General features: G+C 42.4%; 2 protein-coding genes across 3 annotated transcripts in view; one reads left to right on the forward strand and one right to left on the reverse strand.

The window, feature by feature from the left end:
• Positions 1–2613, reverse strand: part of LOC136421529 (oxysterols receptor LXR-alpha-like) — a 36112-nt gene extending 33499 nt beyond the window's left edge. The window contains exon 1 of the mRNA XM_066408855.1: positions 2341–2613. The gene's annotated coding sequence lies outside the window, so the exon portion shown is untranslated. The remainder of the gene's footprint in view (positions 1–2340) is intronic.
• Positions 2614–3819: 1206 nt separating this feature from the next.
• On the forward strand, positions 3820–11853 carry LOC136421568 (SLIT and NTRK-like protein 2). Of its 2 annotated transcripts, none has more exons than XM_066408989.1 (6): positions 3820–4206; positions 8275–8497; positions 8989–9295; positions 9594–9680; positions 9917–10375; positions 10996–11853. In XM_066408989.1, exons 2-6 carry the CDS (start codon positions 8283–8285, stop codon positions 11209–11211), a joined length of 1284 nt encoding a protein of 427 aa, XP_066265086.1. In that variant the 5' UTR covers positions 3820–4206; positions 8275–8282; the 3' UTR covers positions 11212–11853. The 2 variants fall into 2 exon arrangements, with proteins under 2 accessions (XP_066265086.1, XP_066265085.1); XM_066408988.1 differs by lacking the exon at positions 3820–4206 and adding an exon at positions 5173–5324.
• The last annotated feature ends 8361 nt before the right edge of the window (positions 11854–20214 follow it).

Here is a 20214-nt window from a genome sequence, read left to right on the forward strand (position 1 = left end):
AAAAATCTGCACAACTCTCTTTCATTTGTTTAGTTGTACATGTATGACATACATGTAATGTATAGTTGTAGAACTAGAAGACCTAACAGTACTTTGCTGTACTTTTAGCTTTCCTACTAACTTTACAATTTGCAGCCCTGTGACTATTGTAAGTGTAATGTAATATACATGTGAAGTTACATGGCAACAGGCTTGGGACACATGTATCCAATGCCTAGTATAACCTCCTTGATGTATCCAAGGACATTTGATGTATCTAAATCGAAGGGTTCCTTATTTCATAGAACAATATATAGCTGTGTACATTGAAATATTTGGCTCTCCTAATTGCAATTAGGAAACAACCCCCCCCCCCACTTCCCGCCCCCAACTGGGTGGTTGGTCCAGCAGGAAGAGTTCAGGATGTTCCGAAGGTTCCTGAGATAAAGGGTCAGATTACAACTCACAGAATGGATTCTCATTGTTCTTAAAATAGTAACAATGGCAGGGATTGAAATACGGTTATTCTTGAAATTTTTGTGGCGCTTTTGATAATGTTTAGCGCTTTTCACATCGACCGCTTCGCCACCACAACATTTTCGTTTCCATGACTGTTAAATATGTGACTATAGTGCAATCGTGAGCTTAAGTTAAAACAATGAACACTCCATTTTCTCCTTCCCGCAAAATTAAATTACTGCGAGTCTTCAAACTTTATGACATTTATAGTATACTTTTTTCTGCACACCTGCAACATTCGAGGTAACTGACATTACAAGATTATAATTTCCAGCAGTTTCTTTCTGCAACACTAACATTTTCATTTCATTTCCATTCTATCAAAAAAAGATTCTACAAGTTAGAAACTGTTAAACTAAAGACACACATCATCTTCCATGCATGCTGGAGGTCACAAGGATTTAGAAAAGCGAAGAAAAATCTGAATTTTATACGCTGTAACGGACTTGTGTTGGTTTAAGGTACAGATATCAGAATGATCAGATACACAGTACTAGTACCTGCACTGCTCCAATTCTATATGGACGGAAAATGAAAAATATTTACCCAGGTTGTAACTTGAGACATGGCAGTCACCAGAGTTTTACAGGTAACTGGTAGTGTACAGTGCAAGGTAAATATGTCCCCCCTTACACAGGGTGGGTCAATATACAGGGGATTTATAGTGACAGGTCAGTAACTACCAATATGTGGGATAAAAGGGAGCTTGAAGTATTCCTAACTGAACGCTGAACTACATTATTTAGAAGCCTGATGATGTGAGAGGTAAATATGTCCCCCTCAGACAGGGTCGGTCAACATGGGGGGGATTTATAGTGACAGGCCAGTGACTACCAATATGTGGGATAAAGGGAAAAGTTGGGCCTTTCAAAATCACATTTGCACTCACGACAGCTGAAAGCAGAACCACATTTAGAAGCCTGAAGTCAGCGGGTCTAACTCTAATGTCCGGATGGTACGTACATGTCGGGAGTCTGGGAGGTTGGAGTGTTAAACCAAGAGATTTAACGTTATAACTATTGTGCTTCAGTCAGCGACTTGAACCATAAAATGAATACAAGTTGGTGGCAACTCTTAATGATAACTTAGGCATTTAAACAATCTTGTTTGCTTAATATATATAGAGTAGAGTTTATGGTCAGGTGTGATGTTCTTCCAGTTAAGACCGCTCCTTATCTGTCTCCTCTTCAACCGACTGTCGCGGTGGGTTTATGTGGATGGTCCAGTATTTTTTTCTTACATCGACTTCACATAATTGAACCTTCAATAATGACTAAACAATATTGAATCCACCACCACCATCATACCACCAAAGGCCAATTACAGCTAGCTGTCAAATAAAATGACCTGTCGGACAAAAATCAATTTTCAAAGGCGACCATGTCATTTCCTCTAGCTGAGTACGTGACATTGCGACTCTGTTCAACACTTTTCCAAAGTTCAACTCTGACGGTCAAAAACCTCACAATCACACTACTAACGTTAAACTTGAACCAAACGCCACCATAAAACCCCAACAAAACCCTTCTCAGCGCCCAGATGTACCTGTAAACCCACCTGTAAACTCACCTGTGCGGACAGGTAGCCCTTAAGACTCGTGCCTGAACACAAAAGACCCTTAAGTAATCCCCACCGGTGTTCAGCATTAAATCGTGACTTCCTCTCCGAACAGTGAACTCTGAATGACCCCGCCTGGGAACTTCCAAGAATGAAAGCCGATCCTTTGAGACTTCTACAAAAAGGTTTCAGTTTACACATAAACAAGCAAGGGATGTCTTATTTCTGGAGTGTGGCTTGTACAAGACATGTTCACCTACAAGTGTATAAATGTACCAGACTTACCGATGGGTGACAAGCAGTTTTTAGCGAACTCAGATCCACAAAACGACCAGGAAACTTGAAGGGGGCGGAACTGTAGTTGGTGAAAACTACTGCTGCACGAAAATACAATAAGCGACAGTCGCTGGCAATGGCTTCAGTTGTAGAAGCGGCATTTCTGTCCGTTTTCTGCAGCAGGAGCGGTAAGGTATGTCCACAGCCGGTTTGTGTCCCCTCCTAGAACAAACACCACCACTCCTGGCGACTGAGAAGTCCCAAATGAGCCAACTTCCGCCATGACGCCGCCACTCTCGCCGCCTATCGCGAGAAGACACGAGAGGTGGTTGCAGGCGCGAAATTTAAAATCTAAAGCACGCTTGATACCATGTGTTGAGCGTGTCATGCATGGTAAAGCAGGAAAACTACTTCCCTACCGAATAAAACATGAAAAAGGGCCTTTAATAAAAGTGTATAGATAACGTATAAGATTTTCTTGTCATTATGATAAAGCTTACACACGTCGACGTTTCTCGATGCAATTCATGGAAATGAGCTTATCTTTTTAGACGATGTAACGTTAGTCCAACATGGCGCAAATGAATTCATACAAAGAGCCTTTATATCTTTTCCTCGGCGTATCTTTATTAAACAAACTTGAGGTTGGTTCATCCTGCACTCATGGCTCAAACGCGCCACCCAACGGCTGAAAACATCATTGCAGGAATAACCAAAGTTAGCAGTCGCAGAAATACATCAAATCGCTAGAGGTCGTCCTTGACATGCGTAGATGACTTTACTTAGTTGCTGTTGACAACAGAAAGCCATACAAAAACTCCCCGATACCATATCTTGTACAGCTGCTAAACACCTGACTAGACCATTGGACCGAGTTCTGATCTCCTGACGACATGTTATATAGTTTTGACACGCATATTCTGTACAAATATTGATGAATCGATATAACCTTACATGTAGGCAGTACGCACTACATTGAAGATTTTAAAAGACGTTAACGAAGAATTTATGTGCATACGTATATGATCAAAAATGCCATGTAATGGAAAAATGTTACGTTTGCGGTTTTGAAAGCAATTTTCTTAATGGAGCCAACATGTAAATGCAACAAAATTCAGGCTGGTTAAAGCCTGCAGGTTGTGTAAATAAAGATCAATTCAATTCAACCCCAAGAAGATAAAATAAACTGAAGCCGTCTCATGGCCGAAGGTAGTTGCAATTCACAGGCGAATTTATACACCGACTGAAGGTAGCTTTAAGGGAGGTAAGGGGCAATTTTAACATTCAATTCCCACGTGCACGATCATATTCTTATTCTTACGCCATAGTGCAAAGTTCATGCCTGCCTGTAAGGATCTCTACCAACTGCTCAAGAATGTCTCGCACGCACGTACAAACTACATAAATACTGCGTTCAGCGACCTCAACCCGGTCACTCTATACCCTGCCCTTTTGTTCACCAGTAGCGCTTGCATCACGAGCGAATGAGTCATCAAGGTCAATGACCCAACCATATGCCACGACAGACTACAGGGCATTCTCGTGCCTTTCTTTAAGCTGTACTGTTCTCACTACGTGTTTCTCTCAATCGTAGACGTCTTATAAATCATCTTGGGACCGTCTTACGCCGAGTAAAGGAGCCTTATACCTGACCTTCTCAGATCTTCTCAGGTTACATCGCGTGAAAAGCCGGACTTGTGGCATGTACCTGTGTGGCAGGTAAACAACACCTGCACAAAGGTAACCACGCAGGTGTGTTCAGGTGTGACGGGCGCAGTCTAACCGTACCTGTCTCGAAGCAGGTGAGACACTGAGACAGCGGACACTCTTTAAGGACCACCTTTGGATTCTTGATAAGAAGATCCAGGTCTATCTGTGAGTGTCCTTCCTTCTCGTTTTCGTGCCTGAGTTTCTAGCAGACTAACAACGCGGGGCGGGTCGCTGGCTGTTATGGAGCTCGGAGAATAATTGGCCAGGGGAGTTGGCCACCCGACAGAGGGAAGGGGAAATGCTAACCACCCCGTGGACTAACTCTCTGGCAAATCATTCCCTTTTATGCCGGAATCTACGATCCGTACCCCCTTAAAGACCCACTATGTAGTTTTAGACCAATACAGAAAGAAGATTTTCCTACTGTTTCTTTGCATAGCAAGCTTTATCAACTCTATAGAATTGCTTACCGATATTCAGGAAGGGAGGTTACAACATTACTGCACCATACAAACAACTTTAAAAAACTGTTATCCTCCATCCAAAACAACACACAGTGTGAAACTAACACATGGCCACACATGGCTTCTGTACTTCTTATCAGGCTGATCGCCCAGTGGGGTGCCTGTTTACAGTTCACCAGTTTCTGTAAAAAATCATCCTTACCAGAGTTCTTGCAGTTTTGAAAGGCAAATAACCACACTTTATTGATACCCTTAAAACTAGACTCTCTAGAATAAATTAATAGTTGTATTCTACCCTCTTGGAAAAAAATATGAGTGTTTCCAAAGAAGAAGAGCTTCATGACATCTGGCAGTCTAAAGTGTGCCTAAGTGATTAGACCACCATGGGGGTCCTCCAGTGCACTGGGATGTTGTTGTTTATCTACTATTGAGGTGGTGTCCGGGAGTTTTTGTTTTGTTTTGTTTTTGTACAGTTCACAAACACCCAAAATAGACGAAATAATGAAGAAAATATGCTGAAAAGGGGTTGTACATTTCAGTACCTGCTATTAACATTAAGATTTGTTCACAAGAATATTTTCAATTTTTGGGCCAAAATCCTACATAGTGGGCCTTTAAGAAGGCATAGTGGTGGCTACATTAGTCACGCCCCATGCGTTTGTACAGGGTGTGGATAGACACGAACGGCAGGGGAGGGGGGCACGGCTGGTTTGTGCTAGTCAAATGTTAGATCGCGGTCACGTCCATAGGAGGTGAGACTAGACAGCTGGAGCTTCTTAATGATCACCTTAGGATTCACAAGAAGATCCAAGTCTCTCTGTAAGTGTCCTTCCTTCTATCCTAGTTACCGGAGTTACGCCCCCAGGTGCTCACAGCGTAGTTTGGGGGTGGGCAGGGGGAGGGGTTGGATTGGATGAGTCAAATGTTAAGTTGCAGCCACCTTCTTGGTACGATTTTTGTTGTTATTGTAGTCAAGACCGACCTTTGTCAACGATCTACGACAAAACGTTTCGTCACACGACAGCTGGGTGTTGTACGGCATGTCCCAACTGTCTAAAAATGCCCTATTTTTGTTGTAAACACATATCGTCAGAAGAATATGACAGAACCCCTTACATGAGCAATAGTATTTTACCTGATAATAGTACACGGGACGGGACCATACAGTCAACACTTGTCTTTTCGTAACCTTTCACAATATCTTGCGTTTATACCCCGTTTTTATGTACAGTAGAATCCAGCTATTTGCATTACTGTTAATAGCATACTTCGGGGATATGCATAAAATTATGAAAACCCAAACCATTTCCCATTCACTCCATTATAAATAAAATGGCATAATTGCATTAGCCATTTTCGCATACTCCTGCTATTCGCATAAAATAATGCCAATGGCAACAGGAAAAACAGGTTGAACGTGTCAAAGTCACTAACTCTTATGGATTGTATGCAAATGTCATTCAAATGTAAATCGAGTATGGGAAGTTTCTATGGTAAGACAACTCCATAGGAACTGTTATTGTCCTTTGTGTTTTGAAAAAGCTGTTGCGACTCCATTGTCATTTGCTGTGGTAGGATACAGAAGAATAGAATTGCCATTTTTTTTGCTAAGTTTGCCATCCTTTGCACTCAATATGTGTAAATAAACTGATGATAATGCTAAATGAATTCATATGTTATATTTTGTATAACCTGGGAGTGAGTGAATTTGACACAAAATGTGTGTGCTTCCTTCAAGTGCCATCCCAGTAACGACAACAACCCCCTCCCCCCTCAGTGCCGCTCATTTTGTCCCCTAGGGTTAATGGACTACTCCTTATTATTGCATAAAATCCCTTGACAAATCAGTTATGCAAATAAGCGGATTCAATTCTTACATTTATAGCTGTTAAGGTTCTTGTTATCAAATTTCGTCCTTTTGTTTATGTAGCTTGCTGCTTACGTGGCGAGTGATGTTAGTTATGTAGCTCATGCATATTTCATCTCACAGCTCTTTGGGTGGGATAATATTACACATAAACTCAAGCTATCTTGTTTCTCCGAAGCAAGATACATTTCTGTGCTTGAAGGTGTAGGGAATAGCAGAGAGGGTTTCTTTATGGAAAGTGAAGACAGCCTCCAGTTTTTGTCTTGGCCGAGAAACACTCACATGTTCCCTCTATTCATCTAGCCGGGCTGTCTTGTCTAACATACTGTGTTCCTCATTTGATACGTGTCTCAACATCTTCTCCCAGATTGAGTCATGATTCAAGATTAGTCATTTAAGGATGTGGTAAGGGAGTAACAGTCTCAACTGTACTGGGCTGCCTGCCGCCGTCTTACACTGCCTTTTACAGGATTAGTCACAATTGTCATGCACCGAGTACATTTCTGAGAAAGCTAGGGGAGTCCTCAACTTACACATAGATTTTAATATGCGCTATATTACATATGCATATTTCATCTCACAGCTCTTTGGATCGGATAACGTTACATATGATATCAATGTTGTTTTGCAAGATACATTTCTGTACTTATAGCATGTAAATACAGTAAAGGCATATCAAATATATTCTATCATGTCATTTGGAAATACAATGTAACGTTATCAGTTGCAGCACAGCAGTAATTGGAATTGCACATCAATGTTGTTTACAAGTAATGTTTAAAAAATACACATTAACAAGATTGCTCATACTTTTATGAAGGTTTGGCATTCACATGATATTGAAAGTAGAGTATCAAAGTAGATAAATTCCGATAGGCAACATTCATAATACAAAACTCACTCAATTTAAGGAACTGGATAAACTTTTTTTATGTTTACAAAGTCTATATAGCTGGCCAGTTGCTTGAGTAACATGTGAATGTTGCTAATATTGCTTGTAGAACACACAAAAATATTTAATTCTGGTAAGTACTTATCCTGTTTATCCTGTTGCTTGTCGAAAGAGTAACCTTTGTATTGTAAATGTTACGCATAGGAACGATGGGCCCGATTTGCATAATTGATGCATGAGTCATCTAAATGGTCAATGATAGGAGTCTTCTCATTTGTATAGAAAAATGGCCTCCCGGACGAAGAGGCCTCTTGTTCTTCTGCTGATCGTTCTGAAGGAATCCGGACCAAGCGCAGCCTATGCAGATAGATGCGATGATTACGCGTGCCCCTGTTCCTGGCTCGGCTTCAGCAGAGTGCCAATAACTTTTTATGTATTCTGAATGTTGCTAATGGTTATATATGTCATTCCTGTTGTACAGCAGGCAACATGGCCTCCCGGATGAATAGGCTGTTGGTCCTTCTGCTGATCGTCCTGAAGGAATCCGGACCAGCCAAAGCCTAAAAATATTTGTTACATATATCCAGTTGCTTAAGTAACGTTTGTATTGTTTCTTACAGGAATGTATCTACTGTCAACATGGCCGCCCAAATGAAGAGGTTGCTGGTTTTTATTCTGATTCTTCTGATTCTCCTGAAGGAAGCCGGAACAGCTACAGCCTGTGCTGACAGGTGCGATGACTACGCATGTCTCTGCTCCGGGCTGGTGTGCGGTTCCTTATAACAATCCTCATAACATTGTGTCTCATTTCTATTGTGCAGGAAACATGTTCTCCAGGACAAAGAGGTTGCTGGTTTTTGCACTGATCGTCCTGAAGGAATCCGAACCAGCCACGGCCTGCGCAGACCGGTGCGATGACTACTCGTGTCCGTGCTCCTGGCTGGGGTTCAGCAGAGTCCCTTTAACTTTTCATGCTGCTAATAGTTATGTATGTCCTTCCTGTTGTACAGCGGACAGCATGACCGTCCAAATGAAGAGGTTGCTGGTTCTTGCACTGATCGTCCTGAAGGAGTCCGGACCAGCCGATGCCTGTGCGGACAGGTGCGATGACTACGCGTGTCCGTGCTCCGGGCTGGGGTTCAGCAGAGTCCCGCAGTTCCTCCCGACTCACGTCGCCCGGCTGGACCTGACCAGTAACGCCATCACGACAGTAAACCCGCCCGACTTCGCAAGGTACTGCAGTATCTAGCCTATTCCTAAACTCAGGCACAAACGCTCTGGGTGGCAGACAGTTTTCGTTAGTTTTAGATATGGATTTTTGCTATGGTGAATATTGTGCAATTCTATTTGTTTCCTTAGCAATGTTATTCGTAAACGTGACTATTATGTGAGTATATCTAACATTGTTAAATAAACTGTTTAAGACCGCTAAGATTGCTAATTTGGCATGAATAATGAAATTGCATTGTACTAGGTATACCGTTAGGCACCCCTGTCACTGATGTTAGCACATAAGAAAGGAAAGGTTCGAATTCATACAATTCGGACATCTTTGCTCCTTTACGTGACAGAGTTCCGCTTACCACGGTTGAGAGGAGAAGACCAGATCTCAGATGCAGCTACCAAACCTTTTGTTAATTCCAGGTACGCCAGTTCCTGGTAGATGTAGAATGATAAGGCAGGAATTTGTCCATACAATTCTTGTTGTTGTATGTTGATTATAGGTACTACAACCTGCAAGCCCTAGATCTCCGGACCAACCACATCTCCACAATCAACAGCCGAGCGTTCTACAACCTCAGCAGCCTCACATCGCTACACCTGGCCGCCAACCGGCTAGCCAGTCTCCGAGCCGACATGTTTATTGGCCTGGACAGTCTGGAGTACATGGATCTGCGCTTCAACAGCATCCAGAACGTGGAGTCTCCCACCTTCAACAACACTCCGCTGCTCAATACACTGATGTTCTCCAACAACAGGATCATCAGCGTTCCAGCGGACATGTTTGGACTGGATATGTCTGTTCTGCAGGTACGGGATATTTTTTTATTTCATTTTAATATCTTTATTCAAACATACATCAATACATAGCACATTAACACATATTTGCAATTTCACAAATATGCACAGTTACATTCTGAATCAAAGTTGTAATTGCCAACGCAAAAATTGGACTTACCCAAACTTTCGACTTTGATTCAGAACGACTTCTACCAACACAGATTACCTCTCAAGAGAATACACAGTTACATATTGTTACAGGGGTCATTCCCACTGGCTTTTTTTGACGTTTTTCTTCACCCCCCCCCCCCCCCCCCCCCCCTTCCAGGTACTGGATCTGTCGCACAACCAAATCAACGCCTTTCCCGTCGAGGGTTTTGGAAATCTGAGCATTTCAGCGCTATCTGATCTTCAGGTATATCTTCATCTGACACGATTGTTAAAGCAGTATGGTTACTAGTATTCTCTGCCTTATGTGAATTTTAGCAACATATTTTGTGAAATGATATTGTCTACTGTTCTTTTGGTTTTCAAATACGTGTTAAATGATTGCATGCCGACTGGACTGCTACTGGCACAAACCCCCTCGATTCAGTTTGTTTAACTGCAACGAACCAATAATGAAAGACATCTTGAATCTTGAACCCTCAGATGGAATATAACCGAATCAAAACCCTCCCGCTCGCGGCGTTTGACATCCTGGCCTCCTTGCGGTACGTTTCCATTGACCAGAACCCCTGGCAGTGCGACTGCAGGATGCTCCCCTTCAAGGAAAGACTGACAGGTTTCTACACGTTTGAGTATACCATCACCTGCGCCAGCCCTGCTAACCTGCAAGGTAAGAGCTTGCTGCACGATGTGAACCCTGAAGATCTGATCTGTGGGGAGGAGGCAGCAACAGGCTCCCCGGATGATGTTACCCCGGAGACGCTGAACACGCAGAGACCTCACGAAGCTGCTGACGTTGTCGTGACTGCTCACTGGCTGGGAGTGGCGGACACCCCGCCGCCACCGGCCCCTGCTGCAACAACTCCTCCCCGCAACTCTCACGGTCAGCCGGGCAGGACGGAGGGCTACACCGGGGCTTCTTCTGGCGGGTTCCCCGTGCAGGTATCTATCTACTCATCTCTATTATCATCTTTATCCGTCTAATAGTCTCTATGTTCATTCATTTGTCTTTTTTCTATTCAGAGGTTTGGTTGCATACTCTTCAAGCAGAGTTTGTTGGGAAGATTGTGACCTCCTTATCATATGCTACGGTTTTGCTCGACCTAGGAATCCTCCCCAAGAACCTCTGCTTCGAGAGTAAAGGCTGCACAAATAGCATGTGGCCGCCATGAATGGCTAGCTCTGTTGACAAAACAACACAGCATCTAGGGTTGTATGGATTACAATTATTGATGTAAACGAAATTGATTAGCAGAGAGAGGTTACAGTCTGGTATCCATCGCTATCGTACTTCTTTCTTTCATTTTCGGAGAGAACGGAAGAGACTCAGAAGCTACAATAGGGACGGAGACTAGGTTAGAGTATAGATCTCCAAGACATTCGTTTGTTTTCTATGTTCATTGGTTTATTTAGAAAGACATTACAAAAACAGATAGAAAACGGAAACGAAAAACAAAGAGGCACAACTAAACCAAGTAAAAACCAAGACAGCTTCAATAGTTATACACAGGTCTGGAGTAGTATCCAAAACATTCTTACAGTTTTCTCTCTTTTTTTTGCAGGTGTTCCTGACCGGATTCCTGCCCGGAATATTGCTCGGGGTCCTCCTCGCCTCCGCCGTGTTTGTTCCCCTCTGGTGCTGCTACAGGAGGGGGAAGAGTGCCGGGTCTGTACCCGACCGCGGCGCCGTGTTCAGCAACATCGACACCACAGCTACGGTCACAGCTATCTGTCCGGACCAGCGAGGGGGACATGCCTTTATCATAGAAAAATCATAAACGCATTAGCTATCTTCGGCCATTCTTACATTGAAAGGAACCTTGTATCCAGAATTCTTAATTTTCCTCAGATCGGCTCAATATCAACACCACAGCTACTGTGACAGCTATCTGCCCAGACCAGGCTGGAGCACATGCCTTTATAACCAATGACTAATAAACAGTCAAGAACACCCAATAAGTAATAATTTCAGTAATAAATCAGAAATAAAGAAAAGATAAGGCGACAGTGGCCAAACGTTATATTAAATGATACATGGTAAGACACATAAGAATAAGTATGATCATAAGTATGTTTATTCGGAGAAATTAATGTTACCTATCAACAGTCGAAAAGGATTCGAATTTTGTTATTGTAACGATTGGAAAATTGTCAAACATTACATTACATCAAATGATAGATGATATGTAAGTGTGTTTATACGGAAAATCTAAGATTTTGTCTCGGTGATGATTGAAAATAATGTATATAAAGTCTGCCAAAAAGTCTTGACGTTAAATATATCATTTAAAATTATAGTTTTTTTTTGTCTTAATCACATAAGCAACTCTGGCATGACTAATGCAAATTGATGAAGATAAGAATAAAGGAAAACATGCATATTGTTGCAATAAAAGGCTGCTCTTTGCATTTATACTCAATGATTACAAAGCCTGGTATTTCTTTTGGTGAACATTTACTGCCGACACATAAACAGCAGGATATATTACGTGAAGATCAAGAGTTCAGGCACGGTATTGTTACTTGTTCAACACAGACCTACTTAAGTAACTCTGTCTAAATAGATACGGTGGTATTATGTAACCTAGAGAGTAAACATGGGTACACAAAGACCTGAACAAGAAGGGTACTTTTTGCATGTCTTCAGTGAATAGAGATGGGGAAGGGTAACGAGTCTATTTTGCATGGGAATGCCTTGGAAGACTTCATTCTTGCATGATGATTCAAATTCAAAGAAGTTCATATTGGGCTGGTCCATTTCTGCAAAAGGTTGACATGGAACAGTCCATTTATCCATAGGGAGGGACATAGAGTGACATATGCTGTATTTGCTTGCAAGTGTGGCCTTTCTAGCTCAAGTTACTCTGAATAGATACGGTGGCGTTAGGTAACCCGGGAGTGTCAAGGCAACACTGTGTGCACAGGGACGCGTCCGTACAAAAATACGCGCTGCGCAGATACAAGGTGTGGTTCAGGACCGTCGGACACAAGATAAGATCAGACAGCGAAAAGTCTTAAAATCTCAGTGCAGGTGGAGTCAGACAGCTGGGAACTCTGTCGGGACTGCCTAACTGCTCGCAACAGCAGTGTCTCGGTAAGTTTGTGGTTTATATTCACATGTCGTTGAAATTGTCACCTGGGTATGGCTGGTAATCTTTAACCTGCTACCTATACCCGTAACCAATAGAGAATTTGAAGCCAAACAGCTACGTATACTTTAGTGTGCTGACGGTTAAACGACCTTGAGCTTGGATTTCGTTTTATTCATACAATGAAACCAGTAAATGTGTAGAAAGGTGCCAATTCTTAATGCAGGCATCCAAACTGTTGTTGAGATATCGCCACCTTTGCACTTGAAGTCATAGTATAAAAATATGCTCAGGACAAGGCACATATAGATTGAAGATGAACGACACTTTATCCTAGATTGTCCACAATATGATGATAAACGTTCAAAGCTGTTCAACATTCTTTCCGCTTGCTCAATAGAAGTTAATACATTCAATTCTATAGATAAATTCAAATACATTCTAAAAGGAGACAACCCTTACTGTGTCCGAATAGGTAAATATATATCAAAGTATGTTTAGATCTTAGAACAAGAAGTGTGAGTGATAGGTTAAACTCGGTATGTTAAAGTACTGTGTTCATATACTTGTTATACTTGTACGTAGGTTGATTATTTTGTATCCTATTGTTTGTTGTTTGCATGTATAGTTGTAGAAGACCTTACGGAAGTCGCTGTACTTTTGTTGTGTCAATCAAGATTTCAATATAAGGGGCCATTTAGGTGCCTCATTATATTTGAACAAATTTGCTATTCTGAGGATTAATTTGCCTCGTCACGCCAATTTAGAGCCAAACATTTGCCAGCGAATTTATTTGCACAGCTTGCACTGACCTTTGAAAAGGTGAGTAAACTGGCCAATACCTCAAATAGTTTAACGCTGACAATGACAACACCAAGAGTGCCTGTTATTGTCATGGGAGGGGTAGAAAGTTAATTAACAGCAAACTTGTGTGACAGTAGTGTAAAGGTAACATCACATTTTTTCCATGGGAGAAGATTTTGCTTGACGAAAGGGAAGGGATATTCAATGGTCCATTGTACACAAAGGTATCCTTGGAACAGTCCATTATTGCATGAAGGTATGGGTAAAACTTTGGAAAGGTCAATTTTTGCAATGGGGTGATTGCAATGGTCCGGTTTTGTATACTGAATAGTCCAAAGATTCTGCTTACATCCACCGCCCTGCTTCTAAGCCATACCTGTGTGACAGGGATGCAAGAACTAGTATTGCTAGGCCAAAAAGTGTCATAAATGAAACAGCTTACCCTATATTGATTATTGTAGGAACATTTGTATAAATATTCAATCACACAATACCCTAAAAGCTCCCCAAATCAACATATTTTGTGTGCAAGAAACGCCGTTAACCTCTACTATGCTGCTATCTGCCATGCTTTCATGACGTGTTTCTTTGCACAGCCTTACTACATTGACCATAAACAGATGCATGTACGTTCTGGGGGTCTACTACATACACTTTAGTTATGAGATGTTTGTTAAAATGTCTGAACAGAGTTCATTTCCTGTAAGCCATGATAAGACGAGATGCACTGGTAAGCTAAGCATCGCTTACGTGATCACAAGTAATGATATGACTCATTTATTTTGTACAGGCAAAATGGGAAACACTGGGATGAAAAGGATGCTAGTTCTTCTGCTGATCATCCTCAAGGCAAACGGGGCAACGGCGGCAGCCTGCAGCAGCAGCTGTTCATCTTCATCACGTTCCTGTACCTGCCGCTACATAGGCCTCAGCGGTGTTCCTCAGGACCTGTCTTCACGCATTACCACCCTTACATTGAGTAACAACATAATCACAACCTTAAGTCAGTCCGACTTCTCCAGGTATAACAGACTGTTAACATTAAATCTTAAGTTCAACCAGATATCCGTAATCAACAGCAGAGCGTTCTACGGCGTAACTATATCTACCCTGTACCTTAGCAATAACCAGTTAACCGTCCTCCGAGCTGACATGTTTGTGGGACTTGCTAGCCTGCAGAACCTTTATCTGGATAACAACAACATCAACAGTATCGAGGCGGGAACCTTCAATCATAATACCTTACGGAGGCTCCGTACTCTTAACCTTGGGTATAACGATATCAGCAACAACGCAACTGGCGCTTTTGTAAATCTGCTTCAGCTCGAAACACTGCAGCTGACTAATAATCAGATCGATACCATTGCAGCTGGCGCATTTGTAAACCTGCCACAGCTTCAGAAGCTGTATCTAACTCACAACAGCATCAAAGTGTTTCCTACTAATCTCTTGCCAAATCTGAATCTGAATTCAGGACTCCACACCCTCATGATGGACTATAACCAAATGGAGACACTAACCTCTATGGCATATTACATACTGGTCTCGATCTCAGGAGCAAATGTGTACATTAACAACAACCCCTGGCAGTGTGACTGCAGGATGCTTCCCTTTAAGCAAATGATGACCGGGTCTTATTCATTTGAGGGCCAGATCATATGTGCTGGACCTGATAACCCTGCTAACGTTACAGGGAAAAGCTTACTGCTGGATATAAATCCTGACGATCTGATCTGTGAAGAGACAAGCTCAAGCACCTCCTCTGTTATTCTGCCGGAAACTTCCACATCATTGGTATCAACATCTTCTCCAACAATTCCCCAAACAACTGCCCAAGAAACTCCCAAAACAACTTACCAAACAACGGACCAAACTGCTGACCAAACAAATACCCAACTAACTGCCCAACCAAATGATCAAGAAACTGTCCAACCAAATACCCAAACAACAGTTCAACCGATTCCCCAAACGACTGTCCAGCCAACTGCGCATCCAACTCCCCAAGCAACTCCACAGACAACTGCACAAACAAGTCCCAAAACAGCTGTCAAGACAACACCTCAAACAACCACGCCTGGTGACATCCAGTTTCCTTCAGAAGTGGCAGACGGCGATGCAAGCCAATCTTCGGGTTCGTTCTCACAGCATGCCCTGCTTACTGGGATTCTAGGCGCAATCATCGGAACTCTCATCACCTCGGCCGTTTTCATTGCGATCTGGTGTCATCGCAGGAAGAAAGCACGTCGAGCCTATGTACCAGACTCGGCTGTTGTTTACTCCGCAACTGTAACAGCCAGTGCGTCACGTGCCTGATGACGTAGGTTGTGGATCAGGGAGCTCTCACCCAATCACAGCCCACAGTCCTGATCTTTACAACCATGACCTGGGTTATAAACTTTCTCCAATGAAGGGAGCGGGACCTTAAGGCTGGGGATTCACCAGAGATGATCATCTTGGATCACTGTGGAACCACTTTAGTCATAAGCCATAGTAAAAGTGTCCATAGAATCAGGACCAGCCAATCTTGAACAGAATAGAATCGTACATCATGCTCGACTCGCGGCAAAGACTGAAAAGTTCAAACTGTTTTCATCATGATCACCATGGAGATTGCAGCTATGACTAAGGATGGTTACAGGCTACATGTGTGTTGTCTTTTAAGAGAAGATTTATAAAATGTACAGATGATGTTTGCGTGAGACTGTAGAACTAATCCACCTGATAAACATTATACACAGTCTGTTACACCTAGTCTTTGCACTATCTGACTGCAACCGTTCTTTAAAGCTACATAGTGAAATAGTTAGCGACTTGTGTTTGTATTGTTGTAGTGTATGCGTGAGACTTGCAGTTACATCAACGTGTGTTTGTAGCTATATTCAAATATTCTGAGAGAAAAATTGAATTATATTTTTTTCAATGTTTGCATGATATTTAAGAATTCACTTGCCATTATTGCCATTATGTAGAATAGCTGCCACATTGTGCACTGCTTGCTGAATTCAGAGTTTTCAGCTTTGCCTGGTAACAAGCGTTGATATCCCTTCAGTTGGAAGAGAACTTGAATTGTGCATTGTTTTGATGTTTGCATGAGGTGTGGTAATGGTCATTTGTGTCAAGCAGGCCGATGTGTTTTTATAAAGATGAATTGTGTTTGTGTATTGTTGCCATGTTGTCTACTATTTTGATTGTGACTTTCAAATAAATTCACTGTAAGTTGTGATGTTGTTGCATTCTGTTTAATGCGCCTTGTTAAAGAGAACAGCCCATGTAGGTGATAAGAATGCTAAACGTGCAGAGCAAACCCATGTTTTGGTAACTGAGTTCTTCAGGATATATTTGCAGACACCTGGTCACTCTACACCCCCTAAGGGCATGCACATTGATCACTTACAGTGGATCGAATATTTCGTTACATCGCGCAAACAAACCATCAAGGTCAATGACCCCGCCATCTGCAGCTTCATGACATTCTCGTACATTTCCTCGATTTTTACGGTGTGGCCTGAGAAACTGTACAGTCCTAATTACATTGCTCTGGGTAATCATCTGCGTACAAAAATACGCGCTGCGCAGTTACAAGGTTTGGTTCAGGACTGCCATGCACGGATTAGATTGTTATCTCTGCAGTTCAGGTTGCTCTGTCTGAATAGATACGGAGGTGTTAGGTAACCGGGGAATGTTGATGCAACTCCCTGTGCACAATGACATGTCCGTATGATAATATAGTACTTTCAAAGTTTGGTTCAGGACCCGTAATTAATTAATTGTCAGTCCTGCAACTCAAGTTGCTCTGTCTGAATAGATACGATGGCGTTAGGTAACCTGGTAGTATCAATGCAACGCCCTGTGCATAAAGATGCGTCCGTACAAAAATAGGTGCTGCGCCCTTACAAGGTTTTGTTCAGTACCGCCGCGCGCAGGTTCGATTGTAACTTCTTTAGCTCGAGTTGCTCTGTCTGAATAGACACGATGGTGTTACGTAACAGATGTAGTGTTAAGGCGACCTTGAGCGCACAAAGACGCGTCCGTACAATAATACATGCTGCGCAGTTACAAGGTTTGGTGCAAGACCGCCGCAGCACACAAGTTACAAGAGACCGGACAAGTCTCACAGTCTTAGAAGAAGAGGAACAAGACAGCTCTGCTGAGACTCCTTTCTAGAAAACAACTTCTTGGTGAGTTTATATTCATATTTCATTGAAAGCATCACTTGGGCTTGTGCCCGCTAGTTAAATTAACTGTGCCACAGCCAAGTGTGTGTGTTGGCGGGGAAATTTGCTTCCCCGGCCGAAGGGATTAGCGACTGAAACGCTGTGGTCTGGAACCCATGGTACTTTTCACCCTGTTGCAGAGGAATAGGTGTAAGCCTGAACTCCAGGCAGATGGCATGGTGATAAGGGTCCGGGTGGCAAGCTGGTCTAGTGGGTGGGGTTGTTACTGAAGCCCCTTTCTCACTGGACTCGTTGGCGACCTCGCTGCGTCCTAAATTGGATTTGTGTTACTCCTGATTTTATAATGGGAATATCATGCACATGTACAAGTATTACTAAAAATACAGCAAAACACACAAAGCGTAAAAAGATAAGTTTTTTAATGAAAATTGTTGAGCGCTCTGTCAAATCGCTCGTTTGCAGCGAGGTCCACAACGTGCGGCAGGTCCAGGGAGACAGGAGCTTTAGAATCAAACAGGTTTGATCAACCTCCTTGTTGGAATATAAAGATTATGGTTTGGACTCCCTGGCAGACAAGAAGATTAATTTTAGCCCAAAACAGCGTGGGACCAACATCGTGCAATCGCTTACCGATCTCAGGTCGAAAGAAACTGTAAAATCTAGTGTCACAGGTTGCCTAACACAATATGACTTCTTACTTACAACATACTCACAAGATAGACGTTGCCACTGCTAGGCATGTACGACATGTTCGCCATGTACATGCACCTGGCATCAAGTGACAGACGAAGCACACGCTGGATCTGCAATACTAGGCGTCATATCTAATTTCTAGAGAGTCTGCAACGTTAAGACGCTTATTTTTAAACTAACTGTTCTTTGTATGAGTATCTTTATCGCAAATCACAAACTTTTAAGGCAACTACTGCTTCCCTCAGGCTTGAGAGAATGAAAGAATACTGGCCCCTAGGTCAAATAACAGGTTTCTCTTTGCCATTCATATTCAGGATTAGAGAGGATGGTATAATGTGGTAACTTTTTTCACTGAAACCATGTCAAGTAGCAGGATTCAATTCGCACATTTTAAGATGTCAGGCAGGTGCTTGTTATTTCTTAAACTCGCATCTACGCATGTAACTATGCATATGTCTGAATTGACAAAATTTGTTATCGGACCCAGGCAACAAGAACTGGTACATAAAGACATATAAGTGCTAAAATACTAGCTGTGCACTTTCAAAGTTTGGCGCGCCTTATACAGGCTAGAATGTTACTTCTTCAGCTAACGTGCGAATAGACAAGGTGGTTTTAGGTAACTGGGAGAGTGTTCAAGCGATATCACGTCCCCAAAGATACGTCTGTACAAAAACCCGAGCTGTGTATTTTCAAAGTTCGGTTCAGGTCCACCTTACACATGTTAGATTGTTACCTCAGTCTGCAACTGAAGTACCTCTGTTTAAACAGACATGGTGGTTAGGTATCCAGAAGGGTGTTAGGGCAACACTGTGTTTACCAAGACGCGTCCGAGCAAAAATACGTGCTGCGTACTTGCAAGGTTTGGTTCCGGACCCCCTGAAACAGCTTAGATTGTTCCCTCTGCAGCTCAAGTTTCCCTCTCTGAATAGACGTGATGGTGTTCGATAACCGGGACTATTAAGGCAACACTGAGTGGACAAAGATACGTCCTTACAAAAAACACGAGCTGTGTACTTTCAAAGTTTGGTTCAGGTGCTCCATACACAGTTTAGATTGGTACTTCTTCAGATCAAGTTGCTCTGTCTGAATAGATGCCGTGGTGTTCGATAACCGGGACTATTAAAGCAACACTGAGTGTACAAAGACGCGTCCGTACAAAAACACGAGCTGTGTACTTTTCAAGTTTGGTTCAGTTCCACCATACACATGTTAGATTGTTACTTCTTCAGATCAAGTTTCTCAGTTTGAATAGACACGATGGTGTTAGGTAATCGGGAGAGTATAGAGGCAACACTGTGTCTACAAAGACGCGTTAGCACGATAATACGTTCTGCACAGTCACAAGGTTTGGTTCAGTTCAGTTCCGACGGCCACAGGTTATATTGTTACGGCTTCAGCGCAAGGTGCTCTGCCTAAATAGACATGGTGGTGCTAAGTAAGCGAGGCAGTGTTAAGGCAACACTGTGAGTACAGAGCACATGATGCAACGCAGCCTTGTCTGTGGTAGAAAGGGACAAAGACAATCTGATCAGCTAAATGTGATATGTGAGACTAGCTGCCATGTTTGATATTCACAGACTCTGCCAAGCTTAGCAGAGGCACGTCATAAACAACAGCCACCAAACCGTCGGATGAGAGTTCGACTTCCTGATGCCAGGTGAGAATCTTTGTGTACCTAGATGGAAGACATCTTGTTTGTTTGTTGCAGCTGCAAGAAGTGCTATAAGAAACGCAAGTAGAAGAAACGCAGATAATATGAAAGACGAGACTGTTTTGAAATCAATATATATGATAATTGGTAAGTGGTGCTCATTTGCACAACATCATTCGGCACTTCCAATAACTACAATTAAACCTACAATTATGAAATCAAGTCAGAAAATCTGTTATATTCTTAAAAGATACACTGGATGATATCAGCATGAATTCATAACCTATATGTATATCTGGAATGTGTGAGTAGCTATATAGCTATATATCTTGCAAATTGTGACAAGGCCTGTCTTTCTCAGGCAAA

This window comes from Branchiostoma lanceolatum, chromosome 16, assembly GCF_035083965.1.
Source record: "Branchiostoma lanceolatum isolate klBraLanc5 chromosome 16, klBraLanc5.hap2, whole genome shotgun sequence".
NCBI lineage: Eukaryota > Metazoa > Chordata > Leptocardii > Amphioxiformes > Branchiostomatidae > Branchiostoma > Branchiostoma lanceolatum.

Bases quoted from the DNA above. Each gene is read 5' to 3' on its own strand.
- LOC136421568 (XM_066408988.1), top strand. From the start codon at position 5,285: ATGATCACCTTAGGATTCACAAGAAGATCCAAGTCTCTCT. The intron at 8,498-8,988 runs GTACTGCAGTAT...TGTTGATTATAG, and splicing joins AACCCGCCCGACTTCGCAAG to GTACTACAACCTGCAAGCCC. The intron at 9,681-9,916 runs GTATATCTTCAT...TTGAACCCTCAG, and splicing joins CAGCGCTATCTGATCTTCAG to ATGGAATATAACCGAATCAA.